The following is a 22,953-nucleotide window of genomic DNA, read 5'->3' as shown; positions in this document are numbered from 1 at the left end:
CCTTTGGTTAATGCCTTTAGATTGAGTTTGAATGCATGGGACATTAGAACTGGAAAAGTTTTCAAGGTTTGTCCAGTTCAGTCTCCACGTTTTGCTGCCCAGAGAGGTTAAATGACTTGTCCAGGGTCCCACAGAGGCACTGGAGGAGGGAAGATGTCCTTATTGCACCCCTTAGTGATACATTTATGGACACGGTCAACTATTTTTTCCTTTTTTCATTCATACCTCGAGTGTATTCTTTTTGATAGTCTCTTCTTTAACCTATATACAGAATAAAGATAGCATCTGATAAATAGTTCTATAGCTACGAAATGCCTTTTCTAAGCGCTGGCTTGGTTTAAACCAGTTCCACTTACGCAGGCTTCCCTGAGCTGTCCTTTGCACCCTTGGCAGCCCTGATGTATAGTTGCTGAAGGCAGACGTTGGGTGGGTTCCCACCTTGGTCCGCGCTCTTCCCTCTACACTCCTCCAGCACAGAGCAAGCAGCTGCTGAGAGCTGTGTTCGCATTCATTCAGACAACCTCAGCTTTAGGGTGCGATCCTGAGATCACTCTTAAGATACCGAAAACATTTAGTATTGCTTTAATAATAAACCTGCTGGTTTGCATCTGCACGCGGGAAATGGGAAGGCGTGAATGAGGGTAAAGTGGCTGTGACAAGCAGGCTGACCATGTGCCAGTGGTTTGGCTGCCACTGATCAGTTTCGGATTGGTTGAGAAATTTCTGATTATTTTAGGCGATTGGGTTTTTTCAATATCATATTCTTCCCTTCCCCTTTATACTTGGCACATACTTATCCTGAAGCAGAATCATGCTCTCATTTAAGAGCAGGAAAAGAATAGAAATTTTGCTGGGTTTCTCTGTGGTCTCTCTTTGCTTCTGCAAAACTGTAATTTACATGTTAAATCTCAAAATCGTACACGTAACCCAACTAAAACTAGATAATTTTGTACACACCTAACTTTCTTTTAGATAAAAGGAAAAAAAGACGTCTTTGTTAGTAGGCATTGACCTTGAACTTGGGACCTCAGCGGGGACTGGCTTTTTACCAGGAGTAAGCGGAAGCCATTCAAGAGACTTCTCCGTGCAGCACAATTCTCTTCCACAGTCATGGGAGTTTCCTTCAGGGAGTTTTTGCCTAAGCTAGAGTTTCCGGTTTTACTTCCTAAAATGGAAATAGATGGAGGGGGTCTCCCCATTTTCATCACTGCAGTTGTCATCCTTGATACCTTGATTTCATTTGTGCCAAAGAGGCGAGCACCTGGCTCCTCTTTGTCTAACTGCGGGCCGAGTCACTGGCAGAAGGCTGCGCAGTCCTCCTGTGTTACATTCTGCAAGCCAGCTGCCACAGAGCCGCTCAGGACAGCACGTAGGATCTAAACATTTAAATTCTCCGGTCGATTCATGTCAGAGGAGATGGATGGTCACCTGCTGCAGTTGTGTCTCTGGAATAACAAATCGGTACCATATATCAGTGTGTAAAAGAGATCGTTCTGTCCTAAAACATTTTTAAAAATAATGTACCCCCTTGCACATTTTTAAGTTGACATCTGAAGTTTTTTGACATAAGTTTAATAGCTGCAGAGGGTATGATTTCTGGCATGTTCTATTTCTGCTTTAAATGTATTTATTTGTCGGTTTTGGTTCTGGTCAAAACCTTAGAGTTTTGCACGTTCGACTCATTGAATTTATTGTAAATGTCCTCCGCATAATCTAATTGGCCCAGCCAGTGCTCACTTTCAAATCAAATCAGCCTGGCTTCCTGTCAAATAAAATCTGGCTTCATTTCTCAGTCTTTAAAAAAGTGTTAATAGTCATCTTTCTGACAACATGTCTTCTGAATATTATAATAACTCTAAGATAGATAGATAGGTAGTAAGAAATTAAACTGGTAGACGTGAGACGTGGAGCATGGCCCTGGAGTGGGTTGTGGGGAGCAATGCCTCATAAAAGATTCCCTCAGGAGTATCCACTTGTCCTTCAGTGTGATGCTCCAGGGCCACTTATCCCCTGAGCCGGCGGTCCCCATCCTTTTTGGCACCAGGGACCAGTGCTCGTATGAGCATCTAATGCCCGATGAGCTGAGGCGGAGCTGAGGCGGTGATGCTGGCGCTGGGGAGAGGCTGCAGATACAGATGAAGCTTCTTCGCTCACTCACCCACCACTCACCTCCTGCTGGGGGTCCATTCCATTGGAATCTGTCATTTTCTCTGAAAAGTATGGGAGATCCTGTGGCACTTTTTTATTCACCAGGTCTCTATTTTTTAGATTCTTAGAACCTACTTCTGTAGGTGATGAGCCTCGTCTTAACCAGTTTCTGTTGATGGTTATAAGCTACACCAACAGGAGGCTTATAGTAGCCTGCCCTGTCTCTGGGTATGGGTGGTCCCTCACACCCAAGAAAGCTAAGTGTGGTAGACTTGTATTTTAGTAGCTGCATGTAATCCAAAAGGACTTAACAGTCTACCAGATACTTCTGGTTTAGGTGATGCTGCTGTAAAAGGAAAGAGAAATACTGTATTAACCCATGAGGAAGTCAAAGATACAAGAAATGCTTTAAAATAAAAATATTGGCAAAATCTGCAATTGCACAAATTTTCATTGGTCTCTGGCCTAGGTTCTGAACCAGAGAGATTTTAGGATAAATAAGACATGGTCTCTCCCTCACCTAGTTTACCGTTTCCTTTCTTCTGCGTATTTTGGGCTTAATTTGTTCTTTTCTGATTTCTTGAGGTCAGAAGCTGAAGGCCATTGATTTGAGACCTTTCTTTTCTGACCTCTTCCCTTCTGAGTACTGCTTCTGCTGCATCCCACAAATTCCGATATGTTGTGCTTTCGCACGATTCAGAATACTTTCTACTTTCCCTTTTAATTTCTTTTTTGATATATGGATTATTTAGAAATGTGTTAAGTCATTTCCAGATATTTAGGTATTTTCCAGATAGCTTTCTGTCGTTGATTTCTAATTTAATTACACTGTATCGAAGAACATCTCTTTCTCCCTTTCGGTAGATTGAATATTATTTGTAATTCCATTTTATCTCTTGTTGGCTTTCTCTCTCTCTCTCTGATGCTTGCTTTAGGAATGGTGGTATACATCTTTAATTTGTCACGGCCTATCTCAACTGATATTATACCACTTCACAAATAGTTTAAGAATCTTAATAGTATACTTTAATTTCTCTCTTCCCAGCCTCTATACTGTGGTTTTTATACACTTTTACTTCTACTTATGTTATAAACCCACAAAAAAATTGCTTTATTTTTGCTTTAAATAGTCGCTTATCTTTTAACAGAGATTTAAATAAGAAAAAAGTCTTTAATATTGACTCTGCAGGTACCATTTCCGATGTTCTCCATTTCTTCCCATAGATCCAGATTTTCAGCCAATATCATTTTCCTTTTATGCAAAGAACACCTTTAATATTTCTTGTAAAGCAGATCTGCTGGCGGTAAATTCTTTCGGTGTTTGTATGCCTGAAAAGTCGTCTTTTACCTTCCTTTTGGATGGTATTTTTCTGGGTATAGAATTCTGGGTTGTTCCTGATGGGAAGACCCCTGTCATTCTTATCTTTGTTCCTCTGTATGTAATGGGTATTTTTTTCTCTAGCTGATTTTAAGATTGTCCTCCTTATTACTGATTTTCAGAAATTTAATTGTGATGTGCCCTAGTGTAGGTTTTTCTTTTTTCCTTTTTTGATGTTTCTTACGTTTGGTGTTCGTTGAGCTCCTTGGAACTGTGAATTTGTAATTATCAATAAAGTTGGGGGACTATTTTTTTCTGTCCTCACCTTCATAGACTCTAGTTACGTGTATATTAGCTTCTTAGTGATTCTCCCGAGGCTCATTGATGCTCTGCTCATTTTTTGGTTTTGTTTTTTTCTCTATGCGTTTAACTTGGAAAGTTGCCATTGCTGTGTCTTCTTCAAGTTCATTAATTGTTTCTTCTGTATCATTTAATCTGCTGTTAAAACCAGTATATTTTCATCTCAGACATTGTAGTTTTCATCTAGAGTATCTGCAGTGTCTCTGTGTATCACGATCTTTCCGCTCGCTTCTTGAGCACATGAAATACCATGATGACTTTCAATATCCTTGTGTACTAATTTTATCCTTATGTCATTTCTGGATCAGTTTCGGTTGATTGTTTTCTGTCCTCATTATGGGCCATCTTTTCCTGCTTCTTTGCATTCCTGCTAAATTTTTGTTGGATCTTATCTTTTTGATTCCCGGGTATTTTTGAATTCCTATAAATGTCCTTGAGCTTTATTCTGAGATGCAATTTTTTGGAAACAGTTTGAGCCTTTTAGGGCTTTTTAAAGCTTTGTTAGGCAAGAACAGCGTTTACTGTAGGGCTAGTTTTGCCTCACTAGGCAAAACTCGGAGTACCCTACCCTTCCTGAACCTCACTCACTATGTTATGAGGTTTCCACTCTGGCCGGTGAGAACAGGAACTGTTCTTAGTGCTGTGATGCCTCTTCCCACGCTTAGGCAGTTTCTTCACTTGCATGTGCTGTGACTCAGAGGGGCCTTCAGTAGATCAGAACTTGCTCTCTGCACAGCTGTCTCCTGTGTGGTGCTAGGTCCTGCAGACTCTAGCTGCGCTGCCTTCCCTGGCCCTCCAGTTCTGTCTCTTCAACACTGGGAGACTGCTGGCCTCTGCCTGAGTCCTGCCCTCTATACCAGCCAGAAAGCTAGGCTCACCTCATTTGTATGAATCTCTCAGGAGTCACTTCCTTCCTTGCCCGATGTCCAATATCTTGAAAACCATCATTTCTTACATGTATTCTGGAAGTTTGTTATTGGCAGGAAGCCGAATTGGTCCCTGTTACTCCATCTTGGCCAGAACCCCTTGAATTCATAACTCAGTTTTACAATATGTAGGAATCCATTAAATTAAAAGCCAGTAACCAACTAAACATGGGATTTCTCTTATGTTTGTAGGTGGGCACCCAAGACATCACTGTCTGCTCCATTTCATCGGACTTTCAGTGCCTGAAAACAAGACTCATTTTCATGAAAGGATTACTTACTTAGTAGGATTTTTGGCTCGGAACTAGCTCTTCTTTAGTTACTATTGTTTAAAAAAAAAAAAAAAACTCAGCTGAGTAAATTTGGAGATCTAATTGGCTTTAATAAGGAAATCATGAATTGGGCAGCATCCCATCTAGCAAGGAGACGGGTGCTCCAAGGAGATGTCTAAAATGGACGGTTTTTAGAGGAAGAAGGGTGGGACAAGGGAGCTATTAACAAAAGCAAAGAAGGGATTATTTTTAATCCAGGATGGCTTCTTTGGTGGCGGGGCATGGCAAGTGTTTTTACCTTGACGATTGCCTCTTCTTTCTGTGGGCCACTGGTGTGGGGAACGGCGAAGGCCCACTTGACAGATTACCTTACAGTTGCTTGACCAGAAAATTCTGGACTGGTTGATTAAGATTATTACATCTCTGGGAGAGGTAGAAACTGCAATTAGGTCAGATATTCAATCTAGGTTCGGTATCATGGGCTTTTAGCACAAGTGACGCCATTTTTGGCCTGTGGGTTTCTCTTTAGCAGTGTTAAAACTACTTAGTTGCAAAGTGGGCCCCTGTCTTGCTGGCTGTGCTTTTTAATCCCTCTGGGTTTCCTTTGTTGAACCAAGGACCCAGGTACACTGAGACACTTAGAAATCGAAGACAAAAACCAAAAGATTACCAAATTAAGGGCATGCCACAAATAAAGGATAATTAGGACAGTGCCCAATTTGAAAACAAAGAAGACAAAAAACTAATTAGTTGCATGAACGCACTATTTTCTAGATAATGATAATAAAATAGCTAATAGGTGGAAAGAGCATCCAAACCTATAGAATAGTTTTGTTTGTTTTTTAGGCAAGGCAACCCTTGGTTGACCTCACAGATTGCAAGGACCATCTTACTGTTCCTTCTTGTGTTGTTTTTTAAGTAATCGTCATATGTATGCCTGGTAATACATGCTCATCATTCAGTTTCACGGATATGAGGATATTCAGTGAAAGTAAATCTCCCATCTGCCTTTCTCCCTTCAAACCCGCAAGTGCCCTCCCTGCCCCAAACCATCTCTTCAATTTTAGTGTGTCTTTCCAGAGATATTTTCACATATACAAAACCTAGAAATAAATGACAGCATGCTCTCTATCCCCTTTCTTCTACACCTTGCTCTTTTCATTTAACAAGATATTTTCAAATTGTTCCATAGTAACGTTAACCTAAAAATAAAAAGCCAAAGTAAGAGGCAACAAACATTTATCTGAGACCCAAAAGAATAGGTATTCAAGAAGCACTGATTCAGACAAAAACCCAAATAGCGTTCCAGTTTGGAGGTAAAAGCAAGGGGTATTTATGAGAAAGGGAAGGGCAATAATTACCTGAATAGAAGAAACAAATTTCTATGGGTGCTTTTAAACTAAAGAAGGAATTTCCATACTTGCAGATAAACTAACATGATGATGCTAATTCGAAAGATATCTTTAATTAACCCAGTCCAAAGGTTATTTTCTCCAGTTTTAACATTGCAAAGGTTTGAGGAGTAAGGCCCACAAGGCAGTTCCACTGGGTTGGCAGCTCCTGATTCCTTTTTGAAGTGGCTCTGTTTATATTATCTTTCACAATAGTACATACAGAGCTGCCTTGTTCTTTTTAACAGCTGCATAGGGTCCCCTTGCATGGTGTGCCATAATTTATGTACCCATTCTCCTTTTAAGGGACTAAGTTCTTTCCAAACTTGTGCTGTTATAAGCAAGGTTGCAAAAAAATAACCCTTATATTTGATCACCTATATAGCATAAATATGTATATACAAATTTCTCACATGCAAATATATCTATAGGATAAATTGCTTACAGTAGAATTGCTATGTCAAAGGGCTTGTGCTTTTGAGGTATTGGTAGCTGGGACTAAATTGCTCTTCAGAGAGGTCATACTGATATACTCACTCATAGCAACGTATGAGGGTGTGCGGTTCCCTATACTCTTCCTGACACAGTTTATTAAACTTTTTCATGTTTGTTTTAAAAATAATGGTTATGAACACTTTCACAGGGTCACCTTTGCAAGGAATAATGGTAGCTAGTCCCTGCATTTGTCTGCTAGTAAATTAAACAAATGAGCAAAAATTAATTTCCTTTTATTCATAAGCATTTACACAGATCAGTCTACAGACTTAATTGGTGTCTGGTTTTGGTTACGAAGGATAGAAAGATCTGTCACTTGGTTCCCGTCTCCAAGCAGCTCACCGTGTACAGGGAGACAAGGGTGGAGTGCATCGTGTTATACATGGTTGAAAAGAATGGCATCACGGAACAAGAAGAGTATTGCTAGGTGTCTTAGGAGATGTTGCCAGGGACTTTTGATCATGTTAAACTTGATGGTAAATGTCATCCCAGAAACAACCCAGCGGAACGAAGGAAGTTGGGCTCGGGGTGGATTGGTGAGCCTGGACGCTCATCTGGAGGTTGCCATCGGCTCCTCCCTGCAGAAGTACAAGGCTGCAGGCAGGGAATCGGCCGCCTGTGATTGGAGGGATGTTGTTGGTTGGGATAATGAACTTGGTAGTGTCGGCAGAGGTGATTGGCCGCGCCCTGCTGCAGTGAGAATGCAGGCTGGATGCTCGGGTCCTCGCTTGTGTGATGATCATTAGTTGAGCGAAGACAGTTGAATAATTGAGAGCTCGAAGTTGCTTCTGCCTCTGGGAGAGGTCTATCGGGCTATTGCTTTTTCCTTTTTTTTAAAAAAAGCCAAACATTTGATCACCGTTCACCTACAGAAGTGAGTTTTCAAGCTCCAGCTGCTCTCTTCATTGCCAGCAGCCCGGCGGGGCTCTCTTACAGTGAGCTATTTCTCAGGCCAGGCACGACAGCAGTGCTAGCAAATTTGAAAGAGCAGGAAACAGCCACTGCATGCAGAGCTTCCAGCCTTACAACTCCCCAGGCTAGTCTTCCAAGCAGCTGTGTAGCCAGCGACCCTTGATATTGTGGTCACATCCCTCCTTAAAAGTGACCAGTCACCGTCGGCGACGTTGGGAGAAAGCCGTGATGTTGCAGATGCTGTGGCATTTTCTGTCCAGCTTTTTCCCTAGGGCTGGGTGCCAAGGCTCCAGAGAAGGGAATGATAACGAAGTCAGAGGCACCCCAGCTCCTGCTCAGGGAGACAAGATGTCAAGCTTTTTGGGGAAACAGGACGGAAGGGCTGAGGCCACCGAAAAGAGACCCACCATTTTGCTGGTGGTCGGACCTGCTGAGCAGTTTCCTAAGGTACGACAACCCCAAGAGGACCTCCTAGTTTAGGGGGGCTGGTCTAGGAACATTTTCCTGGAAAAAGCTGGATTGTGGGGAGGAAGAGAGGACTTATAAATCAGTCAGTTTGGTGTTGGGGACCAGGGAGGAGAGTTAGACAATGAAGAAACCCAAATCTTCAGTTCAGAATCTTTCTGAGGCCCCTGTAAGAGCTTTATTACCCTACTATGACCTCTTCAGTGTGGCCATCTGGGGCAGGAAGGTCAAAGCAATAGATTTAGATTTGCTTTAGATTTGTCCGTTTGGCCCCAGAAAGCTATTCGAAAGTAAAGGACAAACGATTACAGTGTGTCTTATGTCTTAACATATCTGAACGACGTAGGGAGGACCGAGCTAAGTGGCCGACAGGGTGAACCTTCAAAGTTGAACCCAGGGCTAGTTGGGCAGGGCCAGCCTATCCTGCACCCAGAGGTCAGACCCCTTGCCTTGGTGGGCAGAGGGTCTTTGGGGCTGGGAGGAAGGGAGTGGGTGGTCAGAGGAGAGGCTGGAGTCTCAAGGTGCAGGGCTGGTGCCTCTCTTGGGTCTGTAGGTCTGTGAGTGCCAGGGCCTTCCATCCCCCTCCTGCCCTGATGGTGGGTTATCTCATCTGATCCTCTTAAGAGCCAAGGTAAGTGTTGACCACCCCGCTTTTCATAGATAAGGAAACTGAGGTGCCGAAAGATTAAGTGATTTGCCCAGGGTTAAATAGGGAGGGGTAGAGGTGATATCACACCCCTAATCTGTGTGGAGCTTTGCCCTGCGTTTCTCTGCTTTCCCTTAAGAAAGTAGTTTTTAATGAGACCAGCCAAGTGGGTTCTCAGGATTAGAGTGGAAGCACCATCTGGCTGAGATTTCTCCTGCCTACAGTGGCAGTGACCTTGTTCACCTCCTAAGCTTTAGTTATTTTGAATCTTTTCTCCTTTCTCTGGGTAAAAATCAAATAGAGAAGAAGATTCTGCCCTGTGTCTGGCTCATTGTAGATTTCTGGAAAAGCGTTTGTTGAAATGAATTGCTACATTTAAGAAATAAATGTTCCATTTTCCTTTGCTAAGTGGGAGGGATCTTTGTTGTAACAACTTTTGCAGTCCTTTAAGCCTGGAGGGGAATCCTTAGTCTGGGACTGGCTTGCGATTGGTGGGGATCTCAGAGTCTGTATTATGCTCTAGATGTGCTGCTGAGAAGTGTCGCTTTCTACCTTTTGATCATTTTAGACAAGCTCAGAAATGACGGTGGTGCTATCTTTTGTGACGAACTTTTATCTACGGATCTGCTTGCCAAGAGATTATAGGACTTGGCTGGCTCCCTTTCAAAGTCACCTCCTTTTGACTTTAATAATTAACTGCTCCTCTTCCTAGACTCATCCTGGCACCTCTTGCCAGCCCTCAGAGTGGCCTCACATCAGGACTTCCTGTAATGAACAGCTTAGCTCCTGGCCTGTAGAATCAGGAGCGAGGGGTCTGAACCTGAGACCCGCACCCTTCACTGGCTCTGTTCCTCAGAAGGGAGAGGAAATCAGCTGGCGGGGGCGTGGCGGGAACCCCAAAAGGGTGATGGATCAGCCGGTTTGGTGTGAAGCAAGAAAGACATCTGGGTAGTGTGGACTTTTTAAAAGCAGATCAACTGATCATTGGAATAGTAGGAGTGTTTCTGCAGCCTGTGTCCTTTTCCCGGGCAGCCGCTCTTGGAAGTAGGTTTCGGGGTTTGTGATCACTGGCCGATGGGGTCTAGCCTCACCGTTCTCTCAGGAAGAGGCTCCCGAAACATTCTGGAAACCTTAATAGACAAGTTCACGTTGGCTCTCAGGTTTCTCAGTTTCCTAGCGGCCCTAACTTTTTTATTTTCTTTTTTGCTCTCATTTCCCCCATTTAAATATGTCTGCTAGTGAGTCAGGTCGCTACAAGCTTTTATATTAGGAACTGTTCCAGTTTCCCCCTTTGTCTTACTCTTACAGTTACTCTGCAGTTGGAGGAGAAAGCCATTAGTCTGGAGTGGGAGGGGCCCTCGGGGGCATCCAAGCTTTCGGATCCTGAGAGGCTGTTTTCTCAGAAGCTCAGAGAATTTTGCTTATTGTGTGTCTAGTTGCCAAGTGTAGCTAGGTTTCATTGGAAACCGGCTACACTGGGCTGTCATGGCAACGTGATCCTCAAATGACACTGTGGCCACAACAGCAAATGAGGTTCGTGTTTTACCGGTAGGTGGGGCTAGAGCAGGATGCGGGCAAGGCTCCCTCGCATGTTAATATTTTGGCTTGGTCTGAGTCACTGCAGAGGAGGGGGACATACTTTATGACCTAACGCAGCACTCCCCAAGGTAGTCTACCTGCCCTGTCTTACTCACCGACAGGAAGCACCTGTTTCGTTGGCAGGAAGCAGAGTGGTAGAACAAGGAAAGCTTGTGGTGGCATGGGCGGAATCGAGGGCGAGAAGATGCTCCGAGAAGAACTGATACTTTAGAGAGTCAATGAAATATGATACCTGGGGAATCAACTAAGGGAATCTAGTTGCCGCCATTGTTCCTGAATGCGAGTCGTCATATGAATGGACGTCAGAAGAGAGGAAACAAAAGTAGATCTGGGTCACGAAATTAGAATAAGAGAGCAGAGATCATAGATGGCAGGACTGGGAGAGACACAGCGCGATATGCTGGGACCTTAAAGGGCCTGAGCTGGCGTGCGATAACAAGAACAAACTCGAGCCCTGCTTTCGTCTTCTTCCTTATTCGTATTTCTTTCGTATGTATTCAGAAGCGATAACACGGATACTTTTCTTTTGTTGCCTTTTATAGCTCAGGCTAAGCTTAAAATCGCTCGGGTTACGTACGCCTTTCCCACACACCTACCACCTTCCAATTCGAAGTACTGCTTACCATAATTCTCTGTGTCAGCCTTACAGGTGTTCTTTAGAAACTGAATTCTGAAACCTCCTTTTGGTGGTGTCAGGTTTGGGTGCTGTTTTGAAGTGGCCCTGGGTGAGGCTCGGCCCCACCACCACCAGGCGCCGGGGCTTGGGCTACCTCTCTTGGCCTGTTTGCTCACCACAGAGATTAAGGGGTGACCCCAGTGCCCCCTCTGGGCCCCACTGTGTATCATTTTAGGGTTGAAACATTTACTTTGGACACAGAGTACCTGGAAATTGTCTTGGGAAGAACTTCCGTGATTCTGCATATGACCTGTGAAATTTGGAAGGATGGGCTGGTTAGATGCCAACTTAAGTTTGTCCAGTGAAGACATTCTGTTATACTTGACCACAGTTCAAAATAAAAATAAGTCATCACCTTTTTAAAAATTAACAGTGGATCATAGTTCCAAAATAAACATAAATTAAAACCCTTTTTAAAAATTAACATTGGAATACAGTCTACCTACGCCATGCTACCCTGAACAAGCCGGATCCTGTCTGATCTCGGAAGCTAAGCAGGGTGGGGCCTGGTTAGTACTTGGATGAGAGACCACCTAGGAAGAACTAGGTAGGCATAAAAAATAAAATAAGGGATCATAAACTGACAAGGTCCTTGCAGTCTGTGACTTCAACCAAGGATTGCCTCACCTAAAAAAAAAAAAATTAACATTGGAATAGAATTAACATTAGCATTGTAAAATAACATCTTGATAAGCACATGTAGAATTTTTCAGAGAACATTTCCTGATACTTTTGTAAAGTAAATGAGCTTTGTTATAATCGAAGAGATTCCATGCTATTTTTTTCTAGAAAATCATTGCTCTTATTTGATAAAATTTTAATTATTTTTCCTTATATGTCAAATATAATACAGAGGTTTTACTTTTATTTCAAATTGTTTTTAAATCTCTTAGATTTGTCTTGTTAAATATATCATAAAACTCAACGGTACAAAGAAAAAACCTCAATGGTACATTTATGATTACCAAAATTATTTGAAATATACAGTTATTAAGAAATTAACATCTACAGTTGACAACTTACTTATTTAGCCAAAATATCTGCCATTTTATATTGGAACAACTAGTCATCATTGACATAAGATACTTCAACAGATCTGTGTAATTTATTTTCGTTTCAGAAGGATACATGAATAATTTAACAAAGGAACATCAGCATTTTTAAATTGAGCTCTTATTTATAAATGAGAACCTCCTTTAAAATAAAAAATAATACATTGTCTTGTTGAGCTGGATAAAATAAAACCTGAGGACTTCTTCAAGAATGGTTGTGTTTGTTGGGATTTTAGAGGCCTGCCAAGCCCGATTCATTCATACAGAAACTGCTTAGATCTAGCACCTTCTATGATCCTGGCAATGGTTCCCTCCACACCAGGAGGTACAAAGGTTTGAAACAATAGCCTCCTGCCTTCCAGGATCCCAGAGAGATAAGATGTGCAATAAGATCTTATCTCTAAAAATAACCCCAAAGCAGAACATTGTGGATCGGACAGCTTTAACTGACAGCAGTATCTCTTAAGTGTCATGGGATTTAGGTGGAGACTGAGCTGGAATCAACCTGGATAGTCCTGAGCTGTGTCTGGGTATCTCATGGGATCCATGTTAGTGAAGCCCAAGACCTGTTTGTACTGACTCATCATCAGATCTCTTTTAGAAGGGCCGATATGTCATATGAGGTAATACAATCTGGTTCATAATGTGCGTAAGCATCAACATTTTATTTTAAAACCCTTTTTCAAATTCTTCACAAAAAGCTTTTTAGCAAATTAAGAAATTCCTTTCACTTTTGTTGATCCCCAAATGATAGCTATATCCCTTTTTATCCCTCCTGGTAGTGCGATTCGGTCTATATTAGGAAATGGTACACTGTAGCAGGAACAAGGCGAGACCAGTTGCTTTTTCTTCTTTGTGACGTACTTTCTTCCTCCACAGCACGAATCTCTGACACCTTCTGTGGAGAAGGAACGAGGTAGAGATTGCAGGCTGGCCTGGAGAGGATCTCCCTGAAATCCTCAAGATCAAATCTTGACTTTCCGGGACCTGAGATTTTTCTCTCATCCTCACCTCAAAGGGCCAATCTAGAGCAGTGTTGCCCAGTGAGCACATGAGGCTGTGGGGCACTCCAACTGTGGCCATGCCGCCGAGAAACTGAATTTTTCATTTCATTTCACTTTAATTAATTTAAAGTTTAACTACATTCATCTTGAACAGCATAGCTCCCAGGCCAGAAAGCTATAATTATGCTGAACCCTCGAGTATTTTGAGTGAACGTGGGCTTCAGAGACTACCCCAGTGGGTCTTAAATGAGGCCCTGGCTGACCCCAGATTGGTGCGGTCTCTCAGCACAACGAACGACCTTTTAGCCCAGAGTGTCCTCTTCCTGCCCGCATCATGTCGCTGTGGGGCCCCCAGGGGCAGGGGTGGGTTCTGAAGTGCCACATTGTGGAGTGGCCCGGAAAAAGGTCACTGGAGCTGGCTAGAACTGTGCCCAGAAGGCTGTGTGGCCACGGCAGCCCAGTGCTCAGCCAGCTGGTGGGGGAGGAGGCAACCCCGCTTCAGATGAGTGAGCTCACAGCGGGGCCACTTCACGGGTGACTGGGGACCCGGCTTTCAGTCACCACCACCACCACCACCGCTGATTTCTACCCTCACAGCTAAACTGGGCCCCTTGCCAACGAGCATTGAGTCAATCTCTACATCCACTCATTTTTCTGTTGGGAATGATTGACTAAGGGGCAGAAACCACCGTATTGTGTGACGCGTTTAGGGACCTTGTGAAAAAACAGGCTGAAAACTATTTGTTCATTTGGAGGGGTTGGCAGCCGGAGGGTGAAGGTTTGTTTGAATAGGATACCAGGGCAGGTCAGAATGGTTGGCTTGTCTCCGAAGAGTTAACTCCGGGAGCAAGTGACATACGTCAGCCCTGATCTCTACACCCCTCCTCTTGAGCAACCTAAGGGATCTGTGCTCATTGGCTGTGGGCAGGACTTAGAGTGGGCGGACTTTTTTCAATTAAGCAAAAGGGCGGGGCTTGAGCAGCCAATGACAGCTGTGCTCTGGCATATCTTCCCCATTCTCCACACTGCCAGAACTTGCCGCGGTGGCCGGTGGCAGCTGAGCACCGGCTCTCTCGTCAGCATGCTCTGCCTGTGTCTGTATGTGCCGCTCATCGGGGAGGCCCAGACTGAGTTCCAGTACTTTGAGTCCGAGGGGCTTCCCGCCCAGCTGAAGTCCATCTTCAAACTCAGTGTTTTTATCCCCTCCCAGGAGTTTTCCACCTTCCGCCAGTGGAAGCAGGTCTGTACCCGGGGCCACGCCAGGCCGTGGAAGGCAGCGGGCATTTTATCAGTGTTTGTCCAGCGGATGAGTGCTGCTGGTAGGGGTACATGTGTGAAAGGTGCGAGTTTTCTCCCCGCTTGTCATGTGGCTCTAGCCAGGGAAGGGGTTAGGTCACAGGAATGACTGGCTTCCATGTGACTTCCAGGGAACACTGGAATTATAGGGAAGGCACTTGTGGGAGAGATGGAAAGGAATTCTCTTGCTGGGGACTGGGGAGGGTTTCTGAGAAGGAGGGAGTACTGTCCAGCTGCCGTGGGGCTGTTTCTCTGAGCTGGGGCGGGGGCAGGGGGGGCGGGTGGCAGGGGCAGAGGTTTCTTATTAGAGGCCCAGGAGTTGGGTCTGTAGCTACAGAGCCAGAGCTGGCAGGGCTGTGCCCTGGGTGAAACGAACCAACATGTGAGGTGAGGGGTGCCTCCCAGACATCGCTGTGGAGCAGGGAGGCAGTGGAAATCATTACCGTTTTAAAGATGGGGAATCAGCTACAGACTGTGGGGGTCTCTTGGCCCCTAAAGGGCCACGCTGACCTCTGTTAATCCTATCCTGTGCTATCCCCCTGTGCTCATGAGGGCAGAGGTCAGATGGTGTGCAGAGCATGGTGATTTATGTAATCTAGGAAGGAGACAGAAAGTAGGCCCATTGGCTACTGAGGGAGAATCAAGGACTTGGAGAATGTTTTGGAAATCAGCTGCAATGAGCACATTCTTGGATTGTCTGTATCACAGGGCACTCACCCCAGTAAGGCACATGGTTCGCCTTGGTGGCAGAGCAACTGAATACCCAAGGGCTTCGTGCCTGCCATTCACCTCCTCCCTAAATGTCATGTAGATTCTATTTCTGCTCCTGCCATAAATCTGGAGCGATCCCTATACATAATTTGTATCGTTCTTGGCTTAGAACACGAATGTCTGCAGGAAGTTAACATAACTAGATAATAGATAAAATATTTATCGGCATTGGTCTCACATTCCAGCCACACCCACAGGGTTCTTTGGTTCATGTTAGGTGACATAGTATCTACCCAGCCCTCCTCCTAGCGCCCTTAGTGGCTGAGCAATCACAGAGAACTATCAGGTGGTTCAGAGAGTGACTGTGATTGTAATTGCTGGAGAGCGCCGGCGAGCCAATGGTCCATCGATTTCCAAACACACTGGCCCAGAAGACTTTGAAACCCATATTGGTCTATGGATAGTGGGTGCATTTCTCACTGTGAGAATTGGTCAATGCGGGAAGACTCTAATCATTTTCCTTAGGAGACTCTAAGTCTTAGTTTTGGGGTGTTGCTGGGTTGGAGTGACTCATGTGTGTCCCTCACCTTCTTGAGATTAACCTTTAGGGTGGCAGCAGCATCTCTAGGGAGGAGGCTCTGGAGTCTCAAAAGGCCCAGCTTGAATCCCGCCTTTCCTGGCTGTGTGACTTTGCGTAAATGACGTATCTTCTCCGAGCTCCTATTTCTTTCTCTATAAAATGGTGAAGTGATAGCAGACAGCTGTTCGTGAGGGCGGCGGGTTACTAGAGGTAAAGCATTTAGCAGGACTCGTGACTTGGAACCTCACTGCCAAGCAGCAGGGTCTCTTCAAGCTTTCTTGGGTCACTAAACTAAGTGGATCTGCCATATTTTACAGTGCCTGGTTGAGAAAGCTGAGGTTGGTTATATCATCAAGTTCCCCAGAGATCAGGGACTTGTAGCGCCATCGAACATATGCCCAAGAACTCCAGCCTCTAGAGTTCTCTCTGACAGTGTTTTTGCCAAGGAGGCATTGGCAGGGGCTGGCTCTGCCCCATACCCTCACCCTGGCCACCCTGATTGTTCCTGGGCCACTGTCACCTGTAGGGATAAAACCAGCAAGCTGCAGAGTTCCCAATGGAACCTGGAGCTCCAAAGCCACCCGCACATTAGGGAAGAGAGCATATGGGCAGTTGCTTGGCACCAGGGGACAGCACTGCAGGGGAGCCAAGCAGCTGATCCTGGCAGCTACGACAGGTTAGTCTTTAGAACACTTGGAACGAGAGTGCGCCAAGGCCGCCACTGCTGGCCTGTCTGAAGGTCTCCTCTGGGGGCTGCTTTTCCTCTTTGCTTGAGAGGGAAGCAAGGTGGGCTCTTGCTTGGGTTCTGGCCCAAGTGGTGGCTTTGGGAATAGAGCAGGGGAAGCGTCTCCGGTCACTGGGGACACCTCTATTCATGGGTTGGCACAATTATTTCCCAGGAACAGGGTGCCACAAGACCCAAGCTGATGCATGAATTAAAGTATGAAACCTTACTTTTGTTTTGTAGAAAATTGTACAAGCTGGTGATAAAGACCTTGATGGGCAGCTAGACTTTGAAGAGTTCGTCCATTATCTCCAAGATCACGAGAAGAAACTGAGGCTGGTGTTCAAGAGTTTGGACAAAAAGAACGATGGTGAGCGTTGCCTCTGGAGCCAGCGGCAGGCCTGGTCTTGGGTTCTCGGTGGGCCTGGCTCCCAGCTCACAGCCTCTGTTGTTGCAGGAAGAATCGATGCTCAGGAGATCATGCAGTCCCTGCGGGACCTGGGAGTCAAGATATCTGAACAACAGGCAGAAAAAATTCTCAAGAGGTGAGTGCTTAGCCAGTCTCTTTACTTGGTTTAACGAAATACACCGTGATAAAAGAAAGGTTCTTGGACTGACTCTCTGGTGTCATTCACTGCGTTGACCCTGTTCTCCAAACTTTGGGTTCTGGCGGTTTGAAGGGATGAATAAGTAAGCCCTCCCGGGTTCCTGGTCAGCTGGCAGTGTGCCCCTTCACCAGTGACCCATGAAGAGAAAAGACTAGTTGGGGGGATTTCAAATAGGTGCAAGGCGAGCAAGGAACACCTTCTCCACCTGCTCGTGAAATGGGCACAGGGCTCACGTGCCAGCGTTCCACTTACAGTGAACTGAGCACCGCAGTCAGATGCGCTGCCCTAAAAGACAGGTCGAGAGTGAGTGGCAGTCCTGGGGGACAGCATAGTTGCTGTGCTGGGAAGTCGCAAGGAAGAGCCCTAGCAGCGGCTCCCTCTCCTGGCCGACCCTCTCCGCGTCCCTGGGGCCCGAAGCCAGCTGGTCAGGGACAGCAGCTTCCTGTGCCCACTCCCTGGCTGCTGTGGAGGGCGCGTCCTCGTGCTGTGCTGTGTGTTTGCCTCACTAACATCTGCTCCGAGCACTTATATGTGTTGTTTCTCCTCTCTCCTCTGCATCCCCTTTGTCTGTCTGTCAGAATACGAATGGGCCACTTCTGGGGCCCTGTCACCTAGTAAGTATCCGTGTCACCCTGGTGACTGCCTTCCTCCTTGATCTCTGTGCCTGATCGGAACAGGGTTCTTGTGGGCCGTTAAACCCATTTTTGTACAAAGTGGGGTGTGGAGCCACCTCGCCTTTTCTCCTGGGGGGCAGGCACCTTCCGTGGTTTCCTCGGTGGCCACGTGCCTGCCCTTGACTCACCTGGAGGCGGGAAGTGCAGCTGACAGATGGGGCCTGTTTTGAAGTGGCACCTGTGTTTCCCTTGCAGCATGGATAAGAACGGCACGATGACCATCGACTGGAACGAGTGGCGAGACTATCACCTCCTGCACCCCGTGGAAAACATCCCCGAGATCATCCTGTACTGGAAGCACTCCACGGTGAGCCCCACGCTTCCAGGGCCCGAAGGTGGTCTCTGCTTTGGCCATCCACAGGGTCCCTGTTGCCTAGCATCAGGCCCCATCGTGGGGGTGGGGGTCCCAGCCTGCCTCTGTTTCCCACGCACCAGCCCATCTAAACGACCTGACCATTCCCCAAACACAGGGTTCCTCCGCCCAGGGTGCTGCTTGTTCTTCAAGGCCAACTACAAACACCCCTCCCCAGATGCTCCTTGTTCTCCCAAAGCAATGCGAGGCTTCCTGGGGCGGGCGGGGCGCTCTACAGAGAACAGGTAGTATAGGTGTTGTTGCTCCCCTCCACGGCAAAAAGATAGGTCCCCACCATCGCATGCGTACGGCCCTTTCACCCCGTCATAGATGTCGTTGAGAAATACAGATGTGCAGCTTCGCCCGTAGTGGCCGCGTTCACCCTGCCCTTGATTCCCTTTCGTGCGGGGTGTGTCCCTCTCTGCGGGTCCTCGCTGAGTCCCCTCTCAATTTCAGTCTTATCCACCCCGGACTATCAGCTCTAGGGGGGTGGGGAGGTGTAGCAGAGGTACTCCTCCTGGTCTGTCTCCCTCAGTGCGCAGGCCAGGGCACCCTCAGGGGGCACGTGCCATCTTTGATGGGTGAAATTAAGTGGACTGCTCCTAGGGTAGGAACAGGCTGACCTGTGGGTGTGACCTGCAGCCCCGGGGTCAGAGAAGAGCTGGCTCTGTCTAACCAGCCAGGTTGCCGGCCAGAGGAGGGGGTGTTACGCAGGCACCGCAACCTGCTCATATTTGCTGAGTCCTTACGTAATGTTCTGCCAGTGTGATCTGGTTACACATCAGGTTTCAGGAGAATTTTCACCCCTGACTTAATCCTTTTTGTACAGCCAGCCTGAAATTGCCTTCGTAAGCTGTTCTTCCAGGAACTCCCTGACAGTGATTGAAAGGGCTGTGTCTGTGGTTTTGGAACTGCTTTCTTCCAGCTGTGCTCTCAGATTCTATACCTTGACCCCTCTAAGGCCAGAGACACGGACCAGAGCTTCGTCACCTTCAGCTAGCGAAAGGGAGGAGGTGTATTAGTTTCCCACCCAGAGTCTTTGGCTGTCTCATCATCCGAGTGGTCCCTTGGGGTGTCGGCCATGCTGGATGGTGGAAGGCTGTAGACCTAGCTGTCCACCAGAAGCTTCGCCGCAGGCGTCAGGGCCTGTTTGTTTTATCTCTGTCGGTCTTCCTTGCAGATCTTTGATGTGGGTGAGAATCTGACAGTCCCCGATGAGTTCACGGTGGAGGAGAGGCAGACGGGGATGTGGTGGAGACACCTTGTGGCCGGAGGTGGGGCGGGGGCCGTATCCAGAACCTGCACCGCCCCCCTGGACAGACTCAAGGTGCTCATGCAGGTATGCAGGAAAACAGTCCCCAAACCTCCCGCTTTCCACCCCGGGGTTCTTCAGTGGGTGGGTTTCCTGTCCCTTGTTTGGGGCCCTGCTTTGGGCCCTTATTTTTCTATCCCAATAAATTAGATTGGAATTATTGCTCAGACAGGGTAACATTAGAACCAGGCCAGGGTAACGTTTTACACATAGTCGATCTAATTTTATCTGAGGCCTTTAAGCCAGGGATCACATTATAGGACCCTAATATAGACAGGTGAAGCCATTGAGAACTGGGGTGTGGCAGGAACCTTTCTTTAGGTACATCTTGTATAGGACGCCACATGCAGGTGGCGTCCTATACAAGATGTACCTAAAGCAGATGTTCACCTGACCCAGATGCCATTACCTGGGCCAGACTCCAGATTCCACGTCCATAGGGCAGAGATAAGCTAGACCAACGTCAGGGACAGGGTTGCAAAATCAAGCCGCACAAGAATGCACTGTTGGACTTCAGCATCGTCCGAACAGGAGCCAATCACCGCTTGTCCCCTTGCTTGTGTTCTGGCACTTTTTGAGCCAGGAGACCTGCTCAGAAAAGATGTCATCCTTTCCCTTGTCCCTTTGCCCTCCTGGGCCTGCCTGTGTTTGAAGCCTGGGGATGGAGAATCTAAACCCCCTTCTTGAGCTGAAACCAGGAAGTAGAGTGGTTCAGAGGGAAGAGCCCTACGCCTGGAATCTGACCCTCTCCTACCCTCACAGCTATGTGACCTTAGGCAAGTCACCTGACTGCCGGGACTTCATTCCTCTGAGCCTAAGGGGCTCAAACGCAGGGCCTCTTCAGTTTGTTGTCTTCAGGGAATGCCCAGGAATGCTGTAGAGGTAGAAAGCATTTCACTTGGGTAAAATGACACCATCCTGGGACATACTTTAAAGTAGCCCAGCGGCAGGGGGGCATCGCAGAGACAGGAGCAGCTGTGGTTTCATGAATGTTAAAGCTGATTGTGGATTCATGGAAGCTACTGTTGTATATGCTTGAAATTTTTTCATAACAAAGTCCTTTATTATGAAATTTTTTCATAATAAAGTCTTCAGAATGCAAGACGGAAGAGCCTGCCTGCCGACCTTGACTGTTGGCCAGTGAGAAGAGGCTATGTGTCAGGCGATGGCAGCCCTGTGGCCACTGAATTCTTTCTGACCTCTCGTCCTTCCCTCCTCAGGTCCACGCCTCCCGCAGCAACAACATGTGCATCGTGGGTGGGTTCACCCAGATGATTCACGAGGGAGGGGCCAAGTCACTCTGGCGGGGCAATGGCATCAATGTCCTCAAAATTGCCCCCGAGTCAGCCATCAAATTTATGGCCTACGAACAGGTGAGGATGCGGCTCCCCAGGAGAGTTGCCAACTGGCAACTGCCTGTCGAGCTTCCCCTGGGCTGAGGTCCCTGCCCTGCTGATGCCCAGTCATTTGTACCTGAGGACAGCAGGGCGAGGTGGGAAGTGGGGGACCTGGGGCTGACCCTGGCTCTGCTGCCATGTCCACTGCGAGCCAGTTCCTTTCATCTCTGGGAAGTGTCACATGTGCCAGGGACACCATGTCTCAGCTCAACCTGACTGGCTCCGTGAGGGAGGGTGGGACTGGGGCAGGTGCACTGGTCCCTGGGGTGTATCAGTTTATTCACTCCCTGTTCTAGATCAAACGTCTTGTTGGGAGTGACCAGGAGACACTGAGGATTCACGAGAGACTTGTGGCAGGGTCCTTGGCAGGGGCCATCGCCCAGAGCAGCATCTACCCAATGGAGGTGAGGGGCCACCTTGGTCCTGGGGCAGGCAGTGCGCGTCGGGGTGAGGGTGACGAGCAGTGGGCCGTGCTCACACTTGCTGCTCTCGCTGGGATCCGCAGGTTCTAAAGACCCGGATGGCCTTGCGGAAGACGGGCCAGTACTCAGGCATGCTGGACTGTGCCAGGAAGATCCTGGCCAGAGAGGGAGTGACCGCCTTCTACAAAGGCTACGTTCCCAACATGCTGGGGATCATCCCCTATGCCGGGATAGACCTAGCCGTCTACGAGGTGAGGCCCCAGAAGGCTTAGGCCCCTCGAACTAAAGGGAGAGATTCAGAAACCCTCTCCTCGCCATGGCCCCACCTGTTGTCAGGACCCCAGCCTGATAGACCACTGGGGATGGCTTAGACCTGGAACAGCAACAAAGAGTGTCTCCTTCCAGACTCGGCCTATTCATTGCAAAGGTCTCCTGTCATTCTGCCTGCCCCCCGCAGCCCCTAGGTTCTGCCCCCCACGGGCTCAGCAGGTAGATCTCCAGAGCACAATGCCCTGGGGGCTCAGTGGGCCCCCAGCAGACTCCAGAACACGGAAGTCAGGCTCTCTGGGCAGAGCGTTGCCCCTGCCTCATCCCCATTCCCTGTCCTACCCGGGAATCCCTAGTGACAGCGTAAACAAAGGGCAGCAGCTCAGCCAGCCCAGGCCAAGTAAATCAGGTTACAGTGGCCTCGCGGATCCCATGTGATGGGGATCCAGCATCCGTGTCCCCCCGGCACCCCTACTCCAGCCTTTCACTGCCTCACGAGCTCTTGTTGGGGCTCAAAGGCACCTTTGCTCATCCCTGTCCCCCTTCCCCTTGCAGACGCTGAAGAACGCCTGGCTGCAGCGCTACGCAGTAAACAGCGCAGACCCCGGCGTGTTTGTGCTCCTGGCCTGCGGCACCATGTCTAGCACCTGTGGCCAGCTGGCCAGCTACCCACTGGCTCTGGTCAGAACCCGGATGCAGGCTCAAGGTAAGGCTGGTCCAAGCCCGGCCCCATGGGACCCAGGGAGGAGGTGGCGAAAGACCTCTGATGTACAGCCTCTCTCACTGCAGCCTCCATTGAGGGCGCTCCAGAGGTGACCATGAGCAGCCTCTTCAAACAGATCCTGCGGACCGAGGGGGCCTTCGGGCTGTACCGGGGGCTGGCTCCAAACTTCATGAAGGTGATCCCAGCCGTGAGCATCAGCTACGTGGTGTACGAGAACCTGAAGATCACTCTGGGCGTGCAGTCGCGGTGACGGGAGGGAGGGCAGCGCCGCCCAGCGGACTCGCTAATCCTGGGCCCGCGGCCCCGGGATGTGTAGCCATCTCATTCTGTGAATGTGCCAACACTAAGCTGACTTAAGCCGAGCTGTGAAAGCCCTGGGATGCACCCGCAAGGGAGGGGGGAAACGCTGGCGGGCCCACCGGATACGTCCTGCTGACCCTGGCCCACCCCCATGTCCATTCCAGGAAAGACCCATTGGTGTTCCCTGGGGTCCAGGGGTCAGCAGGACACAGGCTTATTTATGTGCAGTAGGGACAGGACGTTTCCCGCAGTGCCTGCCAAACAGCAGGGCTTGGAGGCTGGCTTAGTTCTTCCATCTCTTCCTCGCACCCAGAACATGGGC

The 22,953-nt window shown here is 47.8% G+C and overlaps 1 protein-coding gene across 3 annotated transcripts in view; it reads left to right on the top strand.

Moving 5' to 3' along the window:
* SLC25A25 (solute carrier family 25 member 25) overlaps positions 1 to 22,947 on the top strand; it is a 35,655-nt gene extending 12,708 nt beyond the window's left edge. For 2 of the 3 annotated variants that reach the window (XM_011364224.2, XM_011364228.2), the window contains exons 2-10: positions 16,819 to 16,945; positions 17,033 to 17,120; positions 18,053 to 18,164; positions 19,390 to 19,548; positions 20,742 to 20,894; positions 21,215 to 21,322; positions 21,424 to 21,591; positions 22,163 to 22,313; positions 22,397 to 22,947. In XM_011364224.2, coding sequence (XP_011362526.1) covers positions 16,819 to 16,945; positions 17,033 to 17,120; positions 18,053 to 18,164; positions 19,390 to 19,548; positions 20,742 to 20,894; positions 21,215 to 21,322; positions 21,424 to 21,591; positions 22,163 to 22,313; positions 22,397 to 22,581 — 1,251 coding nt within the window. In that variant the 3' untranslated portion in view covers positions 22,582 to 22,947. Of the gene's footprint in view, positions 1 to 14,296; positions 14,505 to 16,818; positions 16,946 to 17,032; positions 17,121 to 18,052; positions 18,165 to 19,389; positions 19,549 to 20,741; positions 20,895 to 21,214; positions 21,323 to 21,423; positions 21,592 to 22,162; positions 22,314 to 22,396 lie in introns of those variants that run through there. The other variant, XM_011364227.2, reaches the window with a different exon arrangement.
* The last annotated feature ends 6 nt before the right edge of the window (positions 22,948 to 22,953 follow it).

The sequence above is a fragment of the Pteropus vampyrus genome, unplaced genomic scaffold, assembly GCF_000151845.1.
Source record: "Pteropus vampyrus isolate Shadow unplaced genomic scaffold, Pvam_2.0 Scaffold95, whole genome shotgun sequence".
Lineage (NCBI taxonomy): Eukaryota > Metazoa > Chordata > Mammalia > Chiroptera > Pteropodidae > Pteropus > Pteropus vampyrus.
This window is presented reverse-complemented; position numbering and strand designations above follow the sequence as displayed.